Below are 21,418 nucleotides of genomic sequence, written 5' to 3' on the forward strand. Positions count from 1 at the left end.
TTTTTTTTAACCAATTATTCAATTGATGTAGTGTAAGAGTCAACAGCATGAGCTCTGGTGCCCGTGAGAGCTGGGTTTAAAGTCTCGTGTGACCTCAGGAAAGTTATTTAATCTCTCTAAATTAATCTTCCCAACAACCCTATGAGGTAGGAACCATTATTATCTTTTCCATTTTTATAGATGATAAAATAGAAGTGGTGAGAGGTTTAAATAATTTGTTGAAGGTTTCCTAAAAAGAACCTTGCCAAGCTAGGGTTCAATCCCAGGCAGTCTGGCTCCAGAGCCTGCACTCACAGCCACTGCCCTTCGGGCCTCTCTAAAGCCTCAGTTTCCTCATCTGTACAATGGCGATAATTCCAGTGTTGGCATCATAGAGACGTTGTGAGGATTAAACAGATACCACATGTGAAGTACTTTGCTCAAGAGCTTTAAACCCCATTTGTTGATCTTCTACTACATTTTGCGTAGCATATATATGATACTTTATGTTGAACCCTCTGAGATATTATTAATTCCATTTTATAGGTAAGGAACTAGAAGCTAAAAATCATCTGTCAAGTAAATGACACACAGCTAAGTTCAAACTCAGGACTATCCAGCTCACAATTAATTCTGAATCACCATGCTATAGTATTGATACAGTATTATCACAGTAAGAGTCTATCCATTAACAGGGTTTAATCATATTACTATTATGATTTATTATTATTAAACATTATTAACAAGGAAAACATGTGACACTGAGCCAGACCTCTCAGACATTTCATAAAGTCAAAAGTTTAGAACTGCTGGCACTCACGTGACATAGATGCCAATTCTCGGGGCATGTAGCCATCTGTGCCCATCTGGTGCCATACTCCTGTAGCAAAATGATACCTCCAAAGCTCCCTGAAGAGAGGATAGTCTTCATTATCTGGCCCTCCTGATTCATCATAATCTGGGTTATAACCTCCAAACACATATAGATTGGTATTATCTGCCACACAACGATGTCCGCTTCGTGCTGGTGGAGGTCTGTGGCCTAGGAGAGAAGAGGACAGTTTTCCACAGATGACCCAGCAGATTAAAAGCACAAACAAAATTTGGCAACAAACATTTTATCTTTAAAAGGAAATCAGGGAAAATTTATAATGTGGATGTACTTTTTATTTACTTAGGTTATTTTATACATTGACACATACTACTTAGGATTTTAAGGAGCTAGTCTCCATTTCTATTTCACAGGACTATTTTCAGATTTTGATAACTGTAAAAAGATTTTTCCCAAGGGAGGCAAAATAACGTCATAAACTTGAGAAAATGGCTGGTAACTTGGAGTTTTCAAGAAAAGAAGGAGGAGGGGTTTAATAATCCAAAAGCTAAAAGGACAGATTTTCTATTTTCTTAGAGGAGAAAAAAACACAGGCCAACGAAATTAAACTGAAAATATTAGAGAACTACATAAATATAATCACAAATGTGAATGAGTCATGTATAAATAAAAATACACATACATAAAACCTGTGATTTTTCCACAATATATAATTATACACTTAAAAAGAAAACTGGCTTTCAAAGAGTTATAGCAAAGTCTGGAATTTAAATACCACTCCAGACATTATGGTAGTTAACAAAGAATATCCCTGTATTTATCTCAAAGAGCATCTTTCATCCTATTAAGAGCTTTACTGAGAAAAGCTATTTCAGGGAATTTCCTGGTGGTCCAGTGGTTAGGACTCGGTGCTTCCAATGCTAGGGCCCCGGGTTCGATCCCTGGTCAGGGAACTAAAGATCCCACAAGCTGCACAGCCAAAAGAAAAGAAAAAAAAAAGCTATTTCTACAATTTGTATTTGCAAGCTTTCTGAAATTTAAATTATGTCAACTAGTTTACTAAAAGTTACTTCAAGATTATTTTAGAGTAAAAAACCCCAAAATTTATAGTATTTCTATTATCCTTACAATTTTTACACCAGTCTACACAAACCCTTACATAGCTACAGAACCAAAGATGCTTAAATACACACTGGACAGAATAAGCTACTATGGTCGTCTGTTATCCTACAGATTTATCTACCTTCATATATTAGGAATAGATACTAGTATAATATTAATATTTATGACAATGCTGGACACCTAATAAACATTTGTTATATAAACATTTATTACCAGCCTAATATAGGCCTCACATATTTATATTTTTAAATCAAAATCCCACTTCCTACGCTATGCTTTTAAACAAGAACTGAAAAGAAATTGCACAGAGCTAGAAAAACTAAAAACCAAACAAACAAACCACAAATCACTCAAGTCCAACCTGTTGGTCCTGAGAACCTTTGATGGCTCCTTAGTGCTCAAGCTTGAAGCCCTCAAACAGCAATTCAGAGCCTTTCCTGATCCCTCACACTCCTGCCTGTTTAAGTCTGTCTCTCTGCTTAGAAAGCCGAGTCCTTCCCTTAGCTCTTGGCCTGGTCTACCTAGTGTTCAATGCCTGGAAGTTCCCTGGTGGCCTAGTGGTTAGGATTCTGGGCTTTAACTGCCGTGGCCTAGGTTCAATCCCTGGTCGGGAAACTGAGATCCTGCAAGCTGTGCAGTGCGGCCAAGAAAAGAAAAAACCTACAGCCCTTACAATTTAGTACCATACCACTCAAGTAATAGGACAGACATGGACAATTAATAAGATGATTACATCATAACTATGTAAATACATAATAAATATAATTTTAGGCAAACTATAATCACTGAGGAAATTTACTCACAAGCTGTGATTTACCTCAAGTGAACTCAATTTCTCTTTCTAAAAATCTTGAAACACAGAAAATGTGGTGTGGAAGAAAGAGCAATAACTTCTACAAATATCTAGATTTGAATCCAGGTTCTTTCTTACTGCTTCCTTGAGCAAGTCACTGACCCTCACTGAGTCTCAGCTTCTTCATTTGTATGAATGGATTATTATTCCTGTACTTTACAGATTTATTATACTTGCTATTATGTTAAAATGTTTATTGGTTAATAATATATGTATCTTCCCAGGAGGCTATAAGCTATTTGAGGGAAGAGGAATTATTTGCATTCACCTTTCTATTACCAAACCTAAGGCACACAGAAAACACTGAACAAATTTACAAATTTAATTTTTCTCTACTCATTTTGTTAATATTTATTTTTCTTCTCCAAATAATTATAAGTTTCTAAAGGGCAAAAATCATGTATAGCAATTAGCCTGCATCACCCACAACACCTAAAACAGTTAGAGATATGTAACAGACACTAGAAGTTTCACTGATACTAACTTCAGGTCAAAGTTAACAGCAACAGGGATGATCAAAACAGTGTAGAGCTCTCAGTGGATTTTGATATTGTGCTTAAGAGAGATACAATTTTGGGGACAGGGGTTGGATTATGCAATGGTCTTCTCAAAACACAAATGCTTCTAAGAATTAGCAAGACAAATTTTAAGAAAAAAACTTAACAGAGTTACTATGGTCAACAGACAGGAACTCTAAGAATCTCTATAATGTCATTTGCTTTATTACCTGGAGCCAAAAGATACTTTTTGAAACTGCTTTTGGGCAAATATGAAAAGACATACAGTATATTCCAGGATTTTCTCTAAATGACTGTACAACGGAGAAGACATTCCATTCTAAGTTTACTGCCAACTATTTTTGAGACAAATGTAACTCACATGGATTAAAGGTTGAGGAGTCAATGAAAGATGATTTTATATTTACCCACTCATTCATTAACCCAAAAATATTACTGGACGCCTGCTACATACCAGGTACTGTACTAGTTGCTGAGGATACAATGGTAAGACCATTACTCTTTCTGTCCTCTGGAGCTTACAGTCTAGTCCTGTGCTGTCCAACACAGTGGCCACTAGCCACATATGACTCCTGAGCATCTGAAATAAGGCTGGTTCAAACTGAGCTATGCTTTAAATGTAAAATACCCCCTGGATTTCAAACACTTAGTATCCAAAAATAAATGTAAAGTTACTAATTTTTATATCTGAATATAGGTTGAAATGACATTTTTGATCTCGAGTCAAATAAAAATTAAGATTAATGTCACCTATTCTTTACTTTTTTCATGTGGCTACTAGAAAATTTAAAGTTTTGTGACTCACGGAATATGTCTATCAAAAGCGCTTGTCTAGCTCAATTGCTGGCTTCTGTAAATAATGCCATTATCTATGCAAATTAAACTGCTGGGTAAAGAGCATCTGATCAACGTTTGATAAATATTAAACATCCTGTCAAGAAGTCTTATAGCTAGGAGTGAAGAGGTAACTATTCTTTCTCTTTAGTCAGTAACTAAAGATTTCTTTGTACATATTTATAGCCCAAGAGTGACTAACATATTAGAAAGCCGTATTTTATTTTGAATAAATCATGGGGAGTTATCAGGGTTAATGTCATGGAGACTACACATTAATTTTCATTATGAAGAATATAGCATAGGCTCCTCAACCTTGACCAAAACTTAACTGGGTTTTAGATTCTTAAAGTAGTTCTCTGAATCTTGTCCCAAATTCTCCATGTGCAAACCCCACTTTCCTAAAAAGTATTTGCTACTAATAAAATCAGCCACAGAATTAGGTTACCTGATTGAGGAACTCCAATTAGAAAATGCAGAAGTCCAAAATTAAAACTGAACCTGTATGCAGAGGTGAACTCAATACCCAGAAGGGAACATGCAGCTGAGGGAGTATGTACCTGTGGTAACTGAGCCACCTTTTTGCTTCAGTGTGCCCATCATGTCACAATGATGAGCACACTTGCTCTTTACCCCAGGGAGTAAGCCAGAGCTTACTGTAACCAGGGACATGGGCTTTAGTTTGCAGCCCAAAGGAAGAAAGAAGCTAGCTGTCAGAGATAAGGCAATGATGAGGTTGCGCCCACGTTATTACCGTTAACAAATAATTTGGTAACAAAGCTTTCTTTACGTAGATTTATATGCAAATGTCTAAAAACTTCTGGAAACCGAATTTCTGGGGTCAAAGGAATATACACTTAAAATTGACACAGATAGGGGACTTCCCCGGTGGCACAGTGGTTAAGAATCTGCCTGCCAATGCAGGGGACACGGGTTCGATCCCTGGTCCAGGAAGATCCCACATGCCGCGGAGCAACTAAGCCTGTGAGCCACAACGACTAAGCCTGCGCTCTAGGGCCCACGTGCTGCAACTACTGAGCCCACGCGCCTAGAGCCCATGCTCTGCAACAAGAGAAGCCACCGCAATGAGAAACCTGTGCACCACAACGAAGAGTAGCCCCCGCTCACCGCAACTAGAGAAAGCCCGTGCGCAGCAATGAAGACCCAACGCAGACCCCCCTCCCAAAATTGTTACAGATATAATACTGTTATAGACCCATATTGCTTTCCGAAAAGACTGCAACAATTTATACCCCCAGCAATAGTGTACGGTAGTGCCTATTCCTTTATGCCCTCTTCAACCTTTTTAGTTTGTGCCAATCTGATGGGTGTCAGGTTACTTTGTATTTCTCTGATTTTTACTAGTTCACATATTTATTGGCCCATTTGTATTTCTTCTTTGGGGAATTGCCTGATCATGTCCCCTGTCCACTTTCCTATCTATTGTGTTGTCTTCTCACAGATTTGTAGAAATTATTTATTTATTCTATTTCTTTCTTCCAGCCTGCTATTGGGCTTTTAATTTTGTTTATGGTACCTTTTACTATATGGAAGTTTTTGTGTAATTGAACCTCTCAATCTTTTCTTTTAAGGCTCCTTTGCAACAACAACAAAAGGCTCATTTGCTTTACATCTCATTTAGCTCTGCATCATTATAAAATTACTATTCTTATTTATTTCTAACATTTTTTTAGTTTTGATTTTTAATATTCAGAACCTGAATACATTCAGAACATATTTTTGTGTATTTTATGAGGTACGGCTCTAATATTTCCTGCAAAATGGAGAGGCTACTGTCCCTAAACCCCTTATGGAAAGTCATCCCTTCTACACTGAACTGAAATGCCATCTTTATCGTATACTAAATTGACATGTTCTACAGTAGAATTAGTAAAATCCCAGTATCCAGGTCTAATCACCTTGGACACAAAATCTATTGCTCTTTAAGAATGCACACAATCAAGACACATCACACAATCTTAAATGCGAAAGCTTGCAAATAAAGTAGCATATAACATTTTTGCTTAATAAGCCTATCACAAGATGTAGCCACCTCTAGATGTGCTATCAAACATTTGTGATAAGGCCATTGTAAAAAAAAAAAAAAAAATTAAAACCTTTATTGCTAAAAGTGTTAACTAGTTACAAATATCATACAGCCTAAATGATAAATTCAGTTTAACTTAACTGGTCCCTTCTTTCCAAATATAAAGCCCAGCATCACCTCTACCTGAGAAGACAGGTCTTCTATTGTACACCTGGAAGCCTGGACAGGAAAGCCAGGGAAGACTGGGCCAGCTGGTTCCCATCCCTGACTGATATGCAGACCGTTTTACTACTCCCAGAGCCCAAGCTGCTCAGGCAAAGGCCATCCATCCACAGCAGCACACAATATTCTTGGTTATGTAAGCATCTCCTACCACAGAGACTCCATACACTGTATGAGATTCATATATAAAGATCTGGCTTCTTAGGGCAGAGTAATCTTAAGTCTAAATTGGCAGCAGTAAAAGAAACTTGCTTTGACAGACTTTGGTGTTACCATGAGTTGGTTTCAAGTGCTGAGCAAAGCATACTTGAGACAGCTGTCACTACATATCGGCCTGGGCCTCTGGGCTCTGTTCAGTCCCACTGTTTATTTATTGATTCCTGTACCATTACCACACCGTTTTAATTACGACAGCTCTGAAGTATCTATCAACATCTAGTAGGGCAAATTCCCCTTTGTTACTCTTTTACAAAAACTTCTTAGCTATTTTTCCCCATTTACTCTTCCATTGGGTTTTAGAATCAGTTTGTTAAAATCTGTTAAGAGGCCCCTTGGGCAGACACCATCTTATCCAGGTGATCAAAGTTAACATCACCAGTAATGGGACAAATCAACATCATGTGCAGTGAAATGAACACAGCATTACTTCCGCAGTATTCCAGCCAAAAATGTATAAGCTGAACGTAATCATGAAAAAACACAAGACAAACCCAAACTAAAAGAAATTCTACAGTATGACTAGTCCCTACCGTTCAAAAATATCAAGGCTAAAGATACACGAGAACTGAATGCAACACATGATTCCGGGACTTTATTATGGACATTATTGGAATAATTGGCAAAATCTGAAATGAGGTCTGTAAATCTGATGATAATGTTAATTTAATCCATTATTTATAGTGTTAATAGTGTTAATTTCTCAATTTTGGTACTTGCTCTGCAGTTACATAAGAGAGTATCTGTTTTCCAGGAACAAACACCAAAATATTTAGGGGTAAAGGAGCATAGTGTCTGCAGCTTAATCTCAAGTGGTTCAAACAGAAAAACAATATGTATATGCATATGTATTACAGATAGCGAGGGGAGAAAGGGAAGAGGAGAGGAGAGAGAGAGGGAGTAGGATAAAGCAAATGTGATCAAATGTTAACATCTGGGGGACCTGGGTGAATACAGGACAATTTTTTTACCATTCTTGTAACTCCTCTGTAAGTCTGAAATTACGTCAGACTAAAATTTAAAACTAAATTTTAAGCAAGTCCCTTGAGGATTTTACTTGAGATGACCCATGAAGGAATATAGTCTCTAGCCATTTATCCTCATCTTTTTGATATCATCAGTATAGTTTCATTGTTTTCCTCTTGTTTTTTATTCCTAAGTACCTTATCATTTTCTATATAATTGTGAATAGATATCTCTTTTATTTTTTAATTGCTTGTTGTTAATATACAGGAAAGTAATTTATCTTTGCAAGTTTAAATTTTATCCAGCCAATTTTCTAAACTCTAATATTAGTTATCATTAGTTAATTATCTTGAATTTTACATTAAGACAATCATATCATCCTGTGATTAAAGACAACTTTCAGCTCTTTCTTTCCAATATATGTACCTTTTATTTTTTTCTTCATTGTATTGGCTGAAACCTCCAGAACAAGGTTGAATAGTGGAGATTATAATGGGCATTTTTGTCTTGTTCTTTACATTTTTAATGAGGATATTGGTAATGTTTCACTATTATATATGATATTTGCTATTGGTTTCTTGTAGATAGTCTATCAGTAAAATAAAATTTCTTTCATTCCTGGATGCCTACAAATTTTTTTCTTAACCAGGAATGGTTTAAAATAAAGTCTTTATTAAAATGTATATATAGAAAAGTACATATATCATAAGAGTATAGCTTGATGCATTTTAATAAAATGAACACACTGAGTATCAAATTTTATTAAATGCTTTTGGTAACAGAAAAATCAAACTGTTTCTTTTAACCTTTTAAAGTACTAAATACATTCCACAGATAAACCCAATTTGATCTTAATTTCTATTTTTATTTAGATTTACCCCTGCCATCATATATATATATATTTTTAACCATTCTTTCTTATTATTTCATTTTCCCACTTTTCTAATTTTACTGAAATAATCAAGCTTTCTTTTTTCCTTTCCTTTTTCCCTAGGGAGATCTACATACTATTACCCCTAATATTTTTTAAAAACCCATAAATTTGTATTTCTCTAACAACAGTAAGAGTAAACCACATCTGGAAAGAAATTTGGCTATTAACAGTGGTTACTTCTGGAAAGGGGAATAAGGTGAGGAGTAACGATGCGAAATGGGACCTTGCTTTTTTAATTTAACCTCTTTTATTATGAAATATAACACATGTATAGAAACATACATAATTATAAATGTATAGTTTAATAAATTATCAGAAAGGTAACATGTCGTCATCATCCAGGTCAAAAAACAGAATACTGCCAGCACACAGATGCCCTCTTACCTGCCCCTTTTGATCACAACCCTCTCCATCCCACTGCCTTCACTTCCAGAGGAAACCTATTTCCTGATTTTTATGGCAATCATAAAACCTGCTTTCTTTTAATAGCTTTATTATACCTAAGTATGCATCCTTAAACAATATTGTTTATTTGGGCCTAGTTTTGAAGTGTATTTGTATAGAATGATATAGTATGTTTCCTTCATGGGATCTTTCATTCAAAATCATGTTTCTGAGATTCATCCACGTTGCTGGGGTTAGAGGCAGTCTGTTCATTTCCATTGCCAAATAGTATTTCTTTGTATGAATATATACCACAATTTATCCAGTCTATGTTGCGTGAATGGACATTTGGGTTGTTCAAATTAGTGGCTCTTAATGCTGCTATAAACATTTTTGTACGTGTTTTCAGGTGTACAGGGGCCCATATTTGTTGGCTATAAATGTAGAAATGGAATTTCTGAGTCATAATGTATGGAAATCTTTACCTTTACTAGATAAAGGCCAAACTGGTTACAAAATATTTAGTATTAGTATCATCAGTCTTTTTAATTTAGCAATTCCTGTGAGTTTGTAGACCTAGCTCACCGTGGTTTTAACATGCATCTATCTCATTACTAATGAGGTTGAGCACCTTTTCATGTTTGTTGGCCAACTGGATTGATCCTTTTGGGAAGTGCCTGCTCAAGCCTTTTATACATTCTTGTACTGAGATGTCTTTTTCTTATTGATTTATACAAATTTGTTATATATGCTTAAGATAAGGACATTCATTTTTCACCCTATATATTTCCATATTATTTGAATTTTAATAAGCATATATTACACCTAGAAATTCTAAAATGAAAAATTATAAGATCTTTAGCAGAGTTTTACTTTCTTCCTATCCCCCGTTTGTTTAAATCATCTGAAATGTTAGTTACAGAAATGTTATATATATATACATACACACACATACACATATACTAGATTTACATTTTTCTTTTATATATTTAGAAAACTTTTCTTATCAATTATACCAGGCTTCACAGTCCCTGTATTTAGACACAACTCTAAGTTTTTCTGCTTTTTTTGTACACTACTGCTTCTTGTGCCCAAACCTTCCTCTTTCTTGGATTTGTTTTTCATTTTACTGGGAACACCTCTTCAAGTAATTTTCTCAAAAAGGGTGTGTTCATAAACTTTCAGAGTTCTTATTTATTTTGACCTCCATTTAAACATTTAAATATTAGTGAGGCTGGGTACAGTTCTGTGTTCAAAATAATCTTCCCTCAGAACACTGAAGGCACTTATCTTCTAGCAAACTATGTTGCAGGTGAGAAATCTCAGTCTTGAGTCTTTCTGCGTAGCCTGTTTTCTATCTTTGGAATCATAAGTAGTTCAGTAATGTACAGATAGATGCTTTTTGCTTTTACATTTTTCTAGCTTGTTCCTTGGTGGGCCCTTTATACTTGAAAACTCGAGAGTCTTTCTTCAGCATAGGGAAATATTCTTTATTTCTTTATTTTCTCTCTTCCACTGTCTTTCCTTATGTAACTCTATAAAATGGATACTGGATCACTTAGATCTACCCTCAAAGTATAATTTTCCTCATGTACTTTCTCTTTTTTGTCCTCCTGCTTTACGGTCTGTAAATTTCCTCTACTTTATTTTTGTAAAATTTGGTCTTAAGCCTGTGTATTATTTAATCCTCCAACTGCATCTTTATCTCAGCAAGTTTCAATATGGAACTCATTCCTTAACCATTCCTTTTTTTTGCACGGCAGTTGTCTTTTTATTTGTGGACCCAATTCTCTCTTGACTCTGACGAAACCTGCTGTGATCAGAACAAGTTTAGTTTCCCTCAAATGTCTGGTAAGCCTTGATCACTGATTCATATTAATAAATGAAGGGCTACATTGATTAGTATTCTAAGAGATAAGGAATTTCCTCCACAGTTGTATTACTCTGTCTCCAAACCTCCAAATGGGAGATGTGTTTGATTATGGGTGTCTGCAGGTAAGTGGTACACTCACAGACAGGTTTCTCTTTAGAAGTGGAGAAAAAGCAGTTTTTCTAAAATAAGGAAGGCTGCATTTTGCTAGCATGGTCATTTAACATACATCAGTCCTCGGTGGAGTTTGCTTTCTTCTGCTCCCCCTATTCCACCCTCCTCATCCAATCTATTGTGGAGGTCCATTACCTAAAGCTCTGCTTTGTGCGCACACTCTTTCCAATCCCAGTCCATGAAAGCACTGCCTGTTCAACCCCCCCTAAACAAATCCGCTACTTTGCTTGAAGAACTGTTCTTAGAGCTTTATCTTAGAACTAATGCCATTGCCAGGGAGGGAGGGAGAGAAGTAGGAGAAATGACAGTTCTGAAGGCAGTCCCTTAATTATTTGCCCTGATGTTCCATCTTCCCCCTACCTGCTCCCTCCTCCTACACTTGCTGATTCTAGGCTTGAGTTTCAGGAAAGGAGCTCTTTAAGAAATTAACTGATTTCCAGCATGCAGCAGGAGTACCTATTTGGGGTTGCATTTTATTCTGTTCTAGTTTCTCAATCATTAGAATTCCAACTGCTTTCTGTTACCCTGAAATTCCTCAAATTTTCTGGTATTATAACGATAGCAAGAATGACAGCAGCTAACATTAAGTCAACATTGGCTAAACAGACTGTCAGTATAAATATTTGTTATCCTGGTCTTTAGCTAGTTGACAAGCTAGAGTTAAGGCAATTAATTTGGCTTGTTATGCTGACTTTGTTTCTGATAAATAAAAGTTTTCAATTATGGAAAAAAACACATCGGCTAGATGTAAAAACTCTTCTAAGTGCTTTGCACATATTACCTCTCAATACTCACAACAAACCTAGGAGGTTGGTACTATTATCATCATCCTAATTTTACAGATGAGGAAACTGAGGCAAAAAAAAAAAAAAAAAGAACAAGCAACTTGTCTAAAGTCACACAGTTGGTAAATGGCACAGCCTGGATTCAGACATACGTAATCTGGCTTCAAAGCCTCCCTTTTCTGTTTTTCAATATAATTATGATTCATTCTTTTTTGTAGGTCTGCTTTGTCATTTTCAGTAATAAGTGAGAAGTACAGGAGGGTAAATGGGTGTAATCGGTCTATCATTTTGTAATGAAAACACACTGTTTTCACTACACTGATATTGTTTTCACACCACTTATAATGGGTAGCAACATCTTTTAGAGAATATGCAGGATCTAGCGAAGGAATCTAGCGACAGAAAATGAGCCCTATGAAACTGTTTAATCAGAATCAAAAGAGATAATGTGTAGGAGTCCCAAAACGAGAGGCTTGAAAGTGGCAATTTCAAAAGTATAGATAAGTTGTTTTAAAAATCTAAGGAAACACTAAATAGCATTTTCGTATTCTCAGCAACTTATTAGTTTACTGTCACCACCACCAGAGAGAAGTTGAGAATGTACTAAAATTTTAGTCCCATCCTATTCCCTGACAGCAGCCTTACAAATAATTCAGTTCAACTCAAATACATATGATATACCTACTACATGCACTGTGCTACAAACTGGAGATAAAGAAATGAAAGGCACTGTTCCACTGTCCCTGCCCTTACAGAGCTTACAGTCTATGGCAGGCAGGAACAAGTAAACAAATGACTATAATTCAGTGTGGTAAGTGTTATGATACAGGCAGATACACAGAGGGTGCAATCAAAACAAAGAGACAAGCCTTCCAAGGAGGTTTCTCTAGAAATAACTCGTAGACTGAGTGTTCAAGGATATGCTATTACTGGCTTGGGGAGATTAAACTGAATTTATCATTTTTTCCCTCAATCTGCTCTTCCATCCATCTATATAATACCTGGTAAAGAGAAAATGGTCCACACAGAAAGCTGGAAGCTTTCCTGACTTTTCCCTCCTCTTGAATTGGTCATCAAGTCTCATCTAATTCCACTTCCTTATATTTCAAATCAATTACCTACTCTCTATTCCTACTAAATATAACTACCTTAGTTGCAGCCTCTATCATTTCTCACCTTGATAACTCTAATAACCCTAACTGGTCTTCCAATTAAATCTCTTCATTAATTAAATAAACTGATCCTAGAAACTCCCCTTGGGTGGTGCTCCACTTGATCTGGGCCCTCTCCAGCTTCTTCTTTCCACACTCTTTCCCACTCTGCCGAACTTCCTACAGTTCTCTGAAAGACCGTGCTCTGTTTTGCCTAACTGCCTTTATTTAAGCTGTTTGGTCCTTGTGGTTTGAGATGTTCCAACCTTCCCCTGTTAACACATACTCAGACTACTCAATACATTTCTTCTGAAAAGTCATCCCGATGGCTACTTATCTTCCCCTGTCCTTCCCACATGCTGAGTCAGGTACCTCTTCTGTGTGCTCCCATACCACACTACCTCATCAGGACACTTATCACAAAGAATTACACTCAAATTATTCTGTAATTGTTTCTTTACTGGATTCTCTATAATCTAGATGAATGAACTAGCACAAAGCCTGTTACACAGGAGGCAATCAAAAAATACTGAAAGAATGAAAGCATGAACGAACGAACGAACGAGGTTAGTTAAGTCTGTGAAATCTGATGAGATAACCAAAGGAGATAATGGAGAGGACAGAACATTGGAGCAATACCCATCTTTAGTGAGTAGGAAGAAAGAAGCCAGTAAAGGAAACAGAATGAACAATCAAAGAGGCAGGAAGAAAACATCTCAGATTGTACAGCAAAGTATAACCCAAAAGAAGAGAAAACTCTAAGAAGGTACAGGTGGTCAACAGATCAAACACTACAAACAGGTCAAAGAAGGTGAGGACTAAGACCAGGCCACTGATTTAGAAGTGATCACTGGTGATCTTGCTGTTGCTAATGCTGAGTTTACTCCCGCCTCACTCTTCTCAGCACTGTCAGAGACCATCTTCCTCGGCAATTTTTTGAGGCAATTTAGGGCTTATGAAAATAACCAAAGATATGAAACTTACCTGTGCTAATCTCTTTTTTCCATGATTAAAATATTGAAAAACAGAGAATATAAAGAAAATAAAATCCCACCATCCAGATATAATGTTATTTCACTATTTCCTTTGTTTTTTATGTTTATATTTGTACAAAACTGGTATTATATTGAATTTTACATCCTAATTAAACAATTTCTTAATTATACTTAAATTTAGTCAGCCCCCAAGTTAGTCTTCTCATTGTAAATCAAAAAATTAGCATTCTAATTTTTAAATAGAAAAAAGAAAAAACTTGATCAAATTAGATGTACTGCTTGGCTACGTGTGCACAATGGTTTTTTTGTCACATAACACTAAAATTACCTATTAGTTTCTATCAATAAAATTATTTATGCTAAAAGGTAGCATAGCAGGAATTCCCTGGCGGTCCAGTGGTTAGTACTTGGTCTCTTCACTTCCATGGCCCGGGTTCAACCCCTGGTCAGGGAACTAAGATCCCACAAGCCACATGGCGCGGTCAAATGATAAAATAAAATAAAATAAAATGAAATAAGATAAAAGGTAGCATAGCACCCTAAGTATCTTATCTTGACCCATTTAGGCAAGATTTTATTTTTTTCATGATCCGGACCTTGGCCGCTAAAAATAGGTTAGGCACTAGATACAGAAACATCTTTAGCAGCTGCAGGTCTTTTTTCTAGTCTTTTTGTTTTTTTTAAAAATAATCTCTTCAGTCAAAATTAGATACACTGACTTATAAATAATAAGGTCTAAACTATAACATTAAAAACGCTTGTCTGACAATTTATTATATCTAGAAAAATAGTATGAACCAGAGTTTTCAACCCTCTTCTGAGATTTTCTTTTTTCAGTAGGGAGTATGTTTTACTAGAAGAAGTAAAAAATAGAAAGAATGAAACATTTCTAAAAGTAAGAATTACTAGGTCAAAGGATGTGAACATTTTCAAGGCTTTTGATACATATTGCCAAATTAAATCCAGAAAGGCTGTGTCAAATTTACACTTCCTCCAATATATGAGCTTCATTTCCCCATACCCTTGCAACACTGAGTATTCTTATTTTTAGTCTTTGCCAATCTAATAGGTAAAAATGATAACCTTATTATTTTAATTATGTTTATAACAATAGTGAAAATAAACATTTGTTCATATTTATTGACCTTTCTTTTTTACAAATTGATTATTCATGTTCTTTTACCTATTTTTCTAGTGGGTATTTGCTTTTAAACTATTGATTTACAAGAGCTCTTTATATATTCATGATATTAACCATTTGTTACAAATATTTCCCCCTTTTATCTTTTTATTTATGGTTTCTGACATGAGGTTTTTAGTTTTATAGTCACATAAATTTTATTTATTTCTTAAAATCATATTTAGAAAATTATTTCCCATACCCCATATTTTATAAATTTTTCAAAGTTCTTTTTAATATGTTTACAGTAGAATAATACTCACATCAATGAGATGATTTATTTCTACCACCTAATACACATTAAGTGATTCTAACTTCCTAAAACTTATAACTACAATTCCAACAGTGGTCACTATGAAACACAGGTTTAAAATTAAATTCTAGATTTTCTTTCATCCAATTTTAGCTGTTTAGACAATTTTTAAAAACCAGAGTTTTGAGTTTAGAAAATTCATTCAAAGTTCCCTTTAACCCATATGAAGCACAGATCTCTTGCTAGTTATCACCCACCTCTCAAAAACCTGTTAGGGATCCTTATGATGGGACAGGACTGAATGAAGCGCCTCCTAACTGGGTCCCATCGTATTTTCTTCTTACCTGTTACCACAATTATCAGCAATAAGTCAGACACATACAACACATGGCAAATAATACATAGTAACTGTAGTTATAAAGACAGAAAAACAGGAAACAAAACAATACTTGAATACAGAAAGAAGTGATGTAAAGTAGCATTTAACCCTGTTTTGGAAGTCAAAACAAAATTTAATTAATATATAAGCAGTGATGAAGGTTTTCAACTCATCCCCAAAAGAGTAAGAACAATTATGTGCACCATTTTTCGGAATTCTTGTTCAATAGACATGCATTCAATAATGACCAATGCCATCTTGTGGCAAAAATTCACCAGGAGCTTTATAAACAGATTAGAAACGATGACATTTTTACAAGTCGGTGAATGTTAAAAAGGGAGCTCTGACTAAAATTAATTTGGCATAACGTAGGCTCCTGTTCTCTTCCAGGTTTGGTATTCTTTTATCAGTTATATGGTTAAGAGGATAAAGCAATGGGCACCATTCTTTAAGTATGAAATAAGCTGATCTTGCTATAATTAAAATTTTGTGGTAGCAACCAAATAAAACAAACATTTATATCATGACACTTACACTGTGGGGGGAGAAAAAAAAAGGAAATTCCTCTGCCTTCACAGGAAGCAAATTAACTGCACAATAACCCCAATTAAAACTTGTTTTCTTATAACATAGAAGAAAAATGCAAAGCATAGTAGAAGTGTTAAATGGGATAATTTTGTCTCTTCCCAAAGGTTTGATAGCTCCCAAAGACAGCTCTTACAAGCAATAAAAACAATTAACACTGGTACAGAATTTAAAGTTTACAAAGAGCTTCTACAAGTATTATCTCATTTGATCCTCACAACAACCCTGTATGGATTCAACAGTCATTTCATTAAGCACCTGCTATGCCTTGAGCCCTAGACTAGGCTCCACAGTAGCCAAAGGAGGATATGACTCCTAGCCTCCAGAACTCATGGTCTTGTGAGGAAGGCAGATGCCTAAACTAATAATTACATTACAGTGAAGTAATTGCTATAACAGGGGCTATAAGAACACTTTGAGGAAGATATTATCATCTTAATTTTACAAGTAATGAAGCTAAAAAAAAATTAAGTGACTTAATGCCAAAGCCAGGAGTCAAGCCTGGGCAGTTTGACTCTAACACCTGCCTTCTTTCTACTATACCACACTTAACCTGTCTCAAATTCCTTGGAAAGCATATATAGTTTTTGGTTTTGGCAATTGGAAATATCTGAGATGTTCATCAGCAAGGTCTGGTCTGTTTACTATAGCACTTGTACATAGAGATACATAAATTCAGTGTCATGAAATAGCATTACCTGCACATGTATACTTAATATTGTGGCGGAGACAGACTCGTGAGCAAGGGAAAGAATTATTTTGCAAAAGGGTTGCAAAAGGGTTTATCTATTAATCCTCCAAGTCTTTTAAATCAGTAGTTCCCAAATGCTGGTCTACAGACCACTGGTGGGCTAAGGTGAAGATTCACCAGTCCAACACAAAATGAGAAAAATATGGACAAGCCAATGAGTTTTTAAAAATGCTAAAATGTTCCATTTAAAAGTCTGTCCTTTTTTCAGAAATTAGAAACTTTGGTTATTAAATCTTCTTTTATTTTAAGAGATGAAGGTGATAGAATATGGTACTTGATTTTGTTTTTTAATATTCTTTCTTGGAAAAATAAAAAATTTGCAAGCCTATGTGTATCCCCAAAATATACATATATTTAAATTTATAGGTTTATGGCATCCAAAGACTGGAGAAGCACAGCTTTAAATCAATACAATATTTGTCGATCACTCATAAGTCCAACATTGTCCACCACACTATCAAAGGATACATAAGATGTATAAGAAACTTCCCTTGCCCTCAAGAAGTTATATTCTAATTAGGGAGACAAGACAAACACATAAAACAATTAGATAGCAATACAAGACAGAATATAACAAGTGATTAGCTTAAAATTTGACATTTTATGTATCAAAAGCATTAAAATGTACATACCCTTTGACCCAGCTATTCCACTTCTAGGAATTTATTCCTAAAGAAATAATCATAGATGCATGGAAAGATGTATGGACAAAGATACACACTACGATATTATTTATAATGGCAGAAAATTAGAAACACTTTCAGTGTCCAATGATAGGGAGATGGTTAGGTATGCTAAATAAACATATTTAAATATATTCATATTCTACGTACCACTAAAAAAAGTACATACAAGAATATTTACTAACATGAGAAAACATTCACAATATATTGCAAATGAAAGGTGCAAGGTACAAAATAGTAGCGCATGATACCATATCAATAAAGAAAAAAGTATATATTCATGAAAAATACAGGCAGGATATACATCAAATTTTAATTGTGGATATCTTTGGGCAGTTATTATGAGTGATTTTGTTTTTTTCTCCTTAGTGCTGGTGTTTATTTTCCAAGCTTTCTCATTGAGTAGGTATTACTTTTGGACTGGAAAAAAAAACAATACCGTATTACTTTAATTTTTTTTGAAGCTATGATAAGAAAATACTGTAAAGAAACATACCAAAGTATTAACAGTGGTTATGATTCAGGTTGAGGATTATCACCCCTTTTATATTATCCAAAAATTCTAAGACATATATTATTTTATAATGGAAAAATATAAAACAAATTTAGATAACAGTGAGGGAGTAATACTGAAAATTACTGAACCAAAGTTGTAATCAAAAATCCTTTTTGATGTTTTCTCAGAGCTCTGTCAAACATCTTTGGCCTACTTTTCTCTCAGCAACCAACGTAAGTCTGTCACAGGCATAGGCTAATGTTGACTCTACAGAGGTTATTCACGCAAAAGTAGGCACTAACTTCAGAATCCATGTTTTCTTCCTTCAGCCAAAGAGCAGAAAAAAAAGAGAAACCAGCAACATAGCACATATATGCCTCTCCAATTTCATGTAAATATATTCCTGAAGTTTTGTTCTTGAAGCTTTAATTTTTATATATTTGAATGCCAATGTTCATTTGTGATTGCTTATACTCTTCAAAACCATAATTTTTTCAATCATTTCATCAATATTTTATTTTTTGCTAGCTTTTCCATTTTTCCTTTTTATTTATTTCACTATAAATATGACATAGTCATTGACAGTCAAGATGGTAGGCTGAGCACACTGCAAGCAAGCTCCCCTCTCCCCAAAGCCCCACAAGTAACACAAAAGCCATTTAAAAAATATATATATATATAATCAAAAGAAAGCAAGAAATGGTCTTAGTCAATCACTGAAAGATGTAAGGCTGACAGAATCAGCTTAAAGAAGGAAACCACAGTGCTATACACCCAGAGTAGAGGGCTACTGCAAGTGATCTGAACAGCCCTCAGAGTAAACTAAGCCCAGAGGTGGAAGACAGCAGAAAGAACTGAAATAATTTATAGAATTTACAGCATAACTGGTTAGGGGGTGGCATGGAAGTTACACAGCAGGTCAACCTGTCCCACCATTTACCATTTTGGTTCAAGCATTATAGAATAGAGGTACATAATTTGCTCCTAGATGGGAACAGTGGCATCAAACAAGAAAGGTGTCACTCCCCAGGTAGGAACAATGAGTATAAACCCTTGGATCAGAAAGACAGGACAGAGCCCTGGGTGGATATTAAATCCCAGGAAAAAGAGGGGACAGACACTAAAGAAGTCTGGCAATTGGTACACTCTATCTCATTGCACATTCCATCTCTACACAGTCAGTGGAGACCTGCTGCAATAAACATATGTAACATTCACAGGAAGGCTAACAAGGACTCTCAAATAAAGGTGAATGAGCACAAAACCAAGACTCAAACATGAAAAAGTTATTAATGTGACAAGCAGAACTCACACCCAAAGAAAGAGAGTTGACAAATTAAATAGAATAAAACCTTAGATTTGGTACAATTACTGTCTTGAGATATGCAAGATGATAATACATTTATTTTAAAAGAAATAAATTGGAACTCTTAGAAGTTAAATTTTGATCATTTAAATAAAAAAATTAAGGATTGAAAAAAATAAAGAACAAATTAAATTAGTAATCTAACAAATGGAGCCAAGAAATTCACCAGACTATAATATAGAAGGAAAAAGAGGTGGGAAGCATTTTAAGAAGTTAAGATATAAAAGGGGATTGAGCAATTACTATCAAAACGCCACCTGCCTTTTTTGTAGAAACGGACAAGCTAATCTGAAACTTCATGCAGAAACACAAGGAAACCAGAAAACCAAAACAATCTTGAAAAAGAACTAAATTGGAAGACTCACATTTCCTGGTGTCAAAACTTACTAAAAAGATAACAGTATTCAAAACTGTAGTCCTGGCATAAGGATAGACATGTATATTAATGGGACAGAAATTGAAGGGTCTACAAGTAAACCCATGTATCTATGGTCAATTGATTTTTTTTTAACATCTTTATTGGAGTATAATTGCTTTACAATGGTGTGTTAGCTTCTGCTTTATAACATAGTGAATCAGCTATACATATACATATATCCCCATAGAATAGACTTATGGTCAATTGATTTTTGACAAGCGTGACAAGATTACTCAACGGGGAAAGCACAGTCTTTTCAACAGATGGCCCTGGGACAACTAGATATACTTTTAAACCTAGAATTCTATATCTACTCAAACTCTCAGTCAACTGGGGGAGTGAAATTAAGACTTTCTTTTTTTATTGGCCATGCTACATGGCTTGCAGGATCTTAGTTCCCTGACCAGGGATCAAATCTGTGCCCCCTGCAGTGGACGTGCAGAGTCCTAATCACTGGACGGCCAGGGAATTCCCAAGACATTTTTGAATGTACAAGGACACAAAATTTTTGCTTCCCTCAGAGTTCTAGTGAACGAATTACTCAAAGATATACATCTGGAATTTAAAAAAATAATCCAAGAATAATAATCAAGGTATAAGAAAAGAGTAAGCAGAGAAATCAGTAAAGTAAGTTTAAATAAGTGCTGACTGGAAAACAAAACAAAACACAAAAGCTTACTAACATTCAAAACCGTAATCTCAGTGATACCGACGGGAATAATTATGAGGGTAAGAAGAAGGGCTGGAGAAGGGAAAGCAGGTGAATGGTAAAGTCCTTGTCTTGTTCAGAAGAAAGATACAGAAGGTGATTAATACAGATACTGATAGAAAATATAAATTTAAGTATTATGTAAAAAATTTAAGATGGCTTCACTCCAAACATTTAAAGAAGACACAAACGCTTTCAGAGAATAGAGAAACGCATTTATGAAACTAGTAGAACCCTGATATCAAAATCTGATAAAGACATTAAAGATCATTACAGGTCAACATCCTTTATAAACATAGGCACAGAAATTCTAAACAAAATATTATCAAATCAAAGTTACATAAAAAGAATAATATATCATGGCCAAGTGAAATTTGTTCCAAAAATGTGAGGCTGATATAACATTCAAAAATCAGTATAATTCACCACAAAAACAGAATGAAGAGAAAAACCATGCAATCATCTCAATAAATGCAGAAAAAGCATTTGATAAAATTCAACACCAAGCCAACTGGGGGAAAAAAGAAACTTATGCTTACACAAAACCTTGTACGTAAATGTTCATAGAGGGACTTGCCTGGTGGCGCAGTGGTTAAGAATCCGCCTGCCAGTGCAGGGGACACGGGTTCGAGCCCTGGTCCGGGAAGATTCCACATGCCGCAGAGCACCTAAGCCCGTGCGCCATAACTACTGAGCCCACACTCTAGAGCCCGCGA

The 21,418-nt window shown here is 35.3% G+C and overlaps 1 protein-coding gene across 6 annotated transcripts in view; it reads right to left on the reverse strand.

The window, feature by feature from the left end:
- The window catches only part of KLHDC10 (kelch domain containing 10), a 138,309-nt gene that overhangs the window by 95,113 nt on the left and 21,778 nt on the right, over positions 1-21,418 (reverse strand). For 4 of the 6 annotated variants that reach the window (XR_009504988.1, XM_059933396.1, XM_059933394.1 and 1 more), the window contains exons 2-3: positions 15,573-15,659; positions 800-1,021 (exon numbers count right to left, since the gene is read on the reverse strand). Coding sequence is in view for 5 of the 6 variants with exons in the window: in XM_059933396.1 (XP_059789379.1) it covers positions 800-1,021; positions 15,573-15,659 (309 nt within the window). In the remaining variant the exon portion in view is untranslated. The remainder of the gene's footprint in view (positions 1-799; positions 1,022-15,572; positions 15,660-21,418) is intronic. The other 2 variants (XM_059933392.1, XM_059933395.1) reach the window with 1 other exon arrangement.

This window comes from Balaenoptera ricei, chromosome 9 (genome assembly GCF_028023285.1).
Source record: "Balaenoptera ricei isolate mBalRic1 chromosome 9, mBalRic1.hap2, whole genome shotgun sequence".
Taxonomy (NCBI): domain Eukaryota; kingdom Metazoa; phylum Chordata; class Mammalia; order Artiodactyla; family Balaenopteridae; genus Balaenoptera; species Balaenoptera ricei.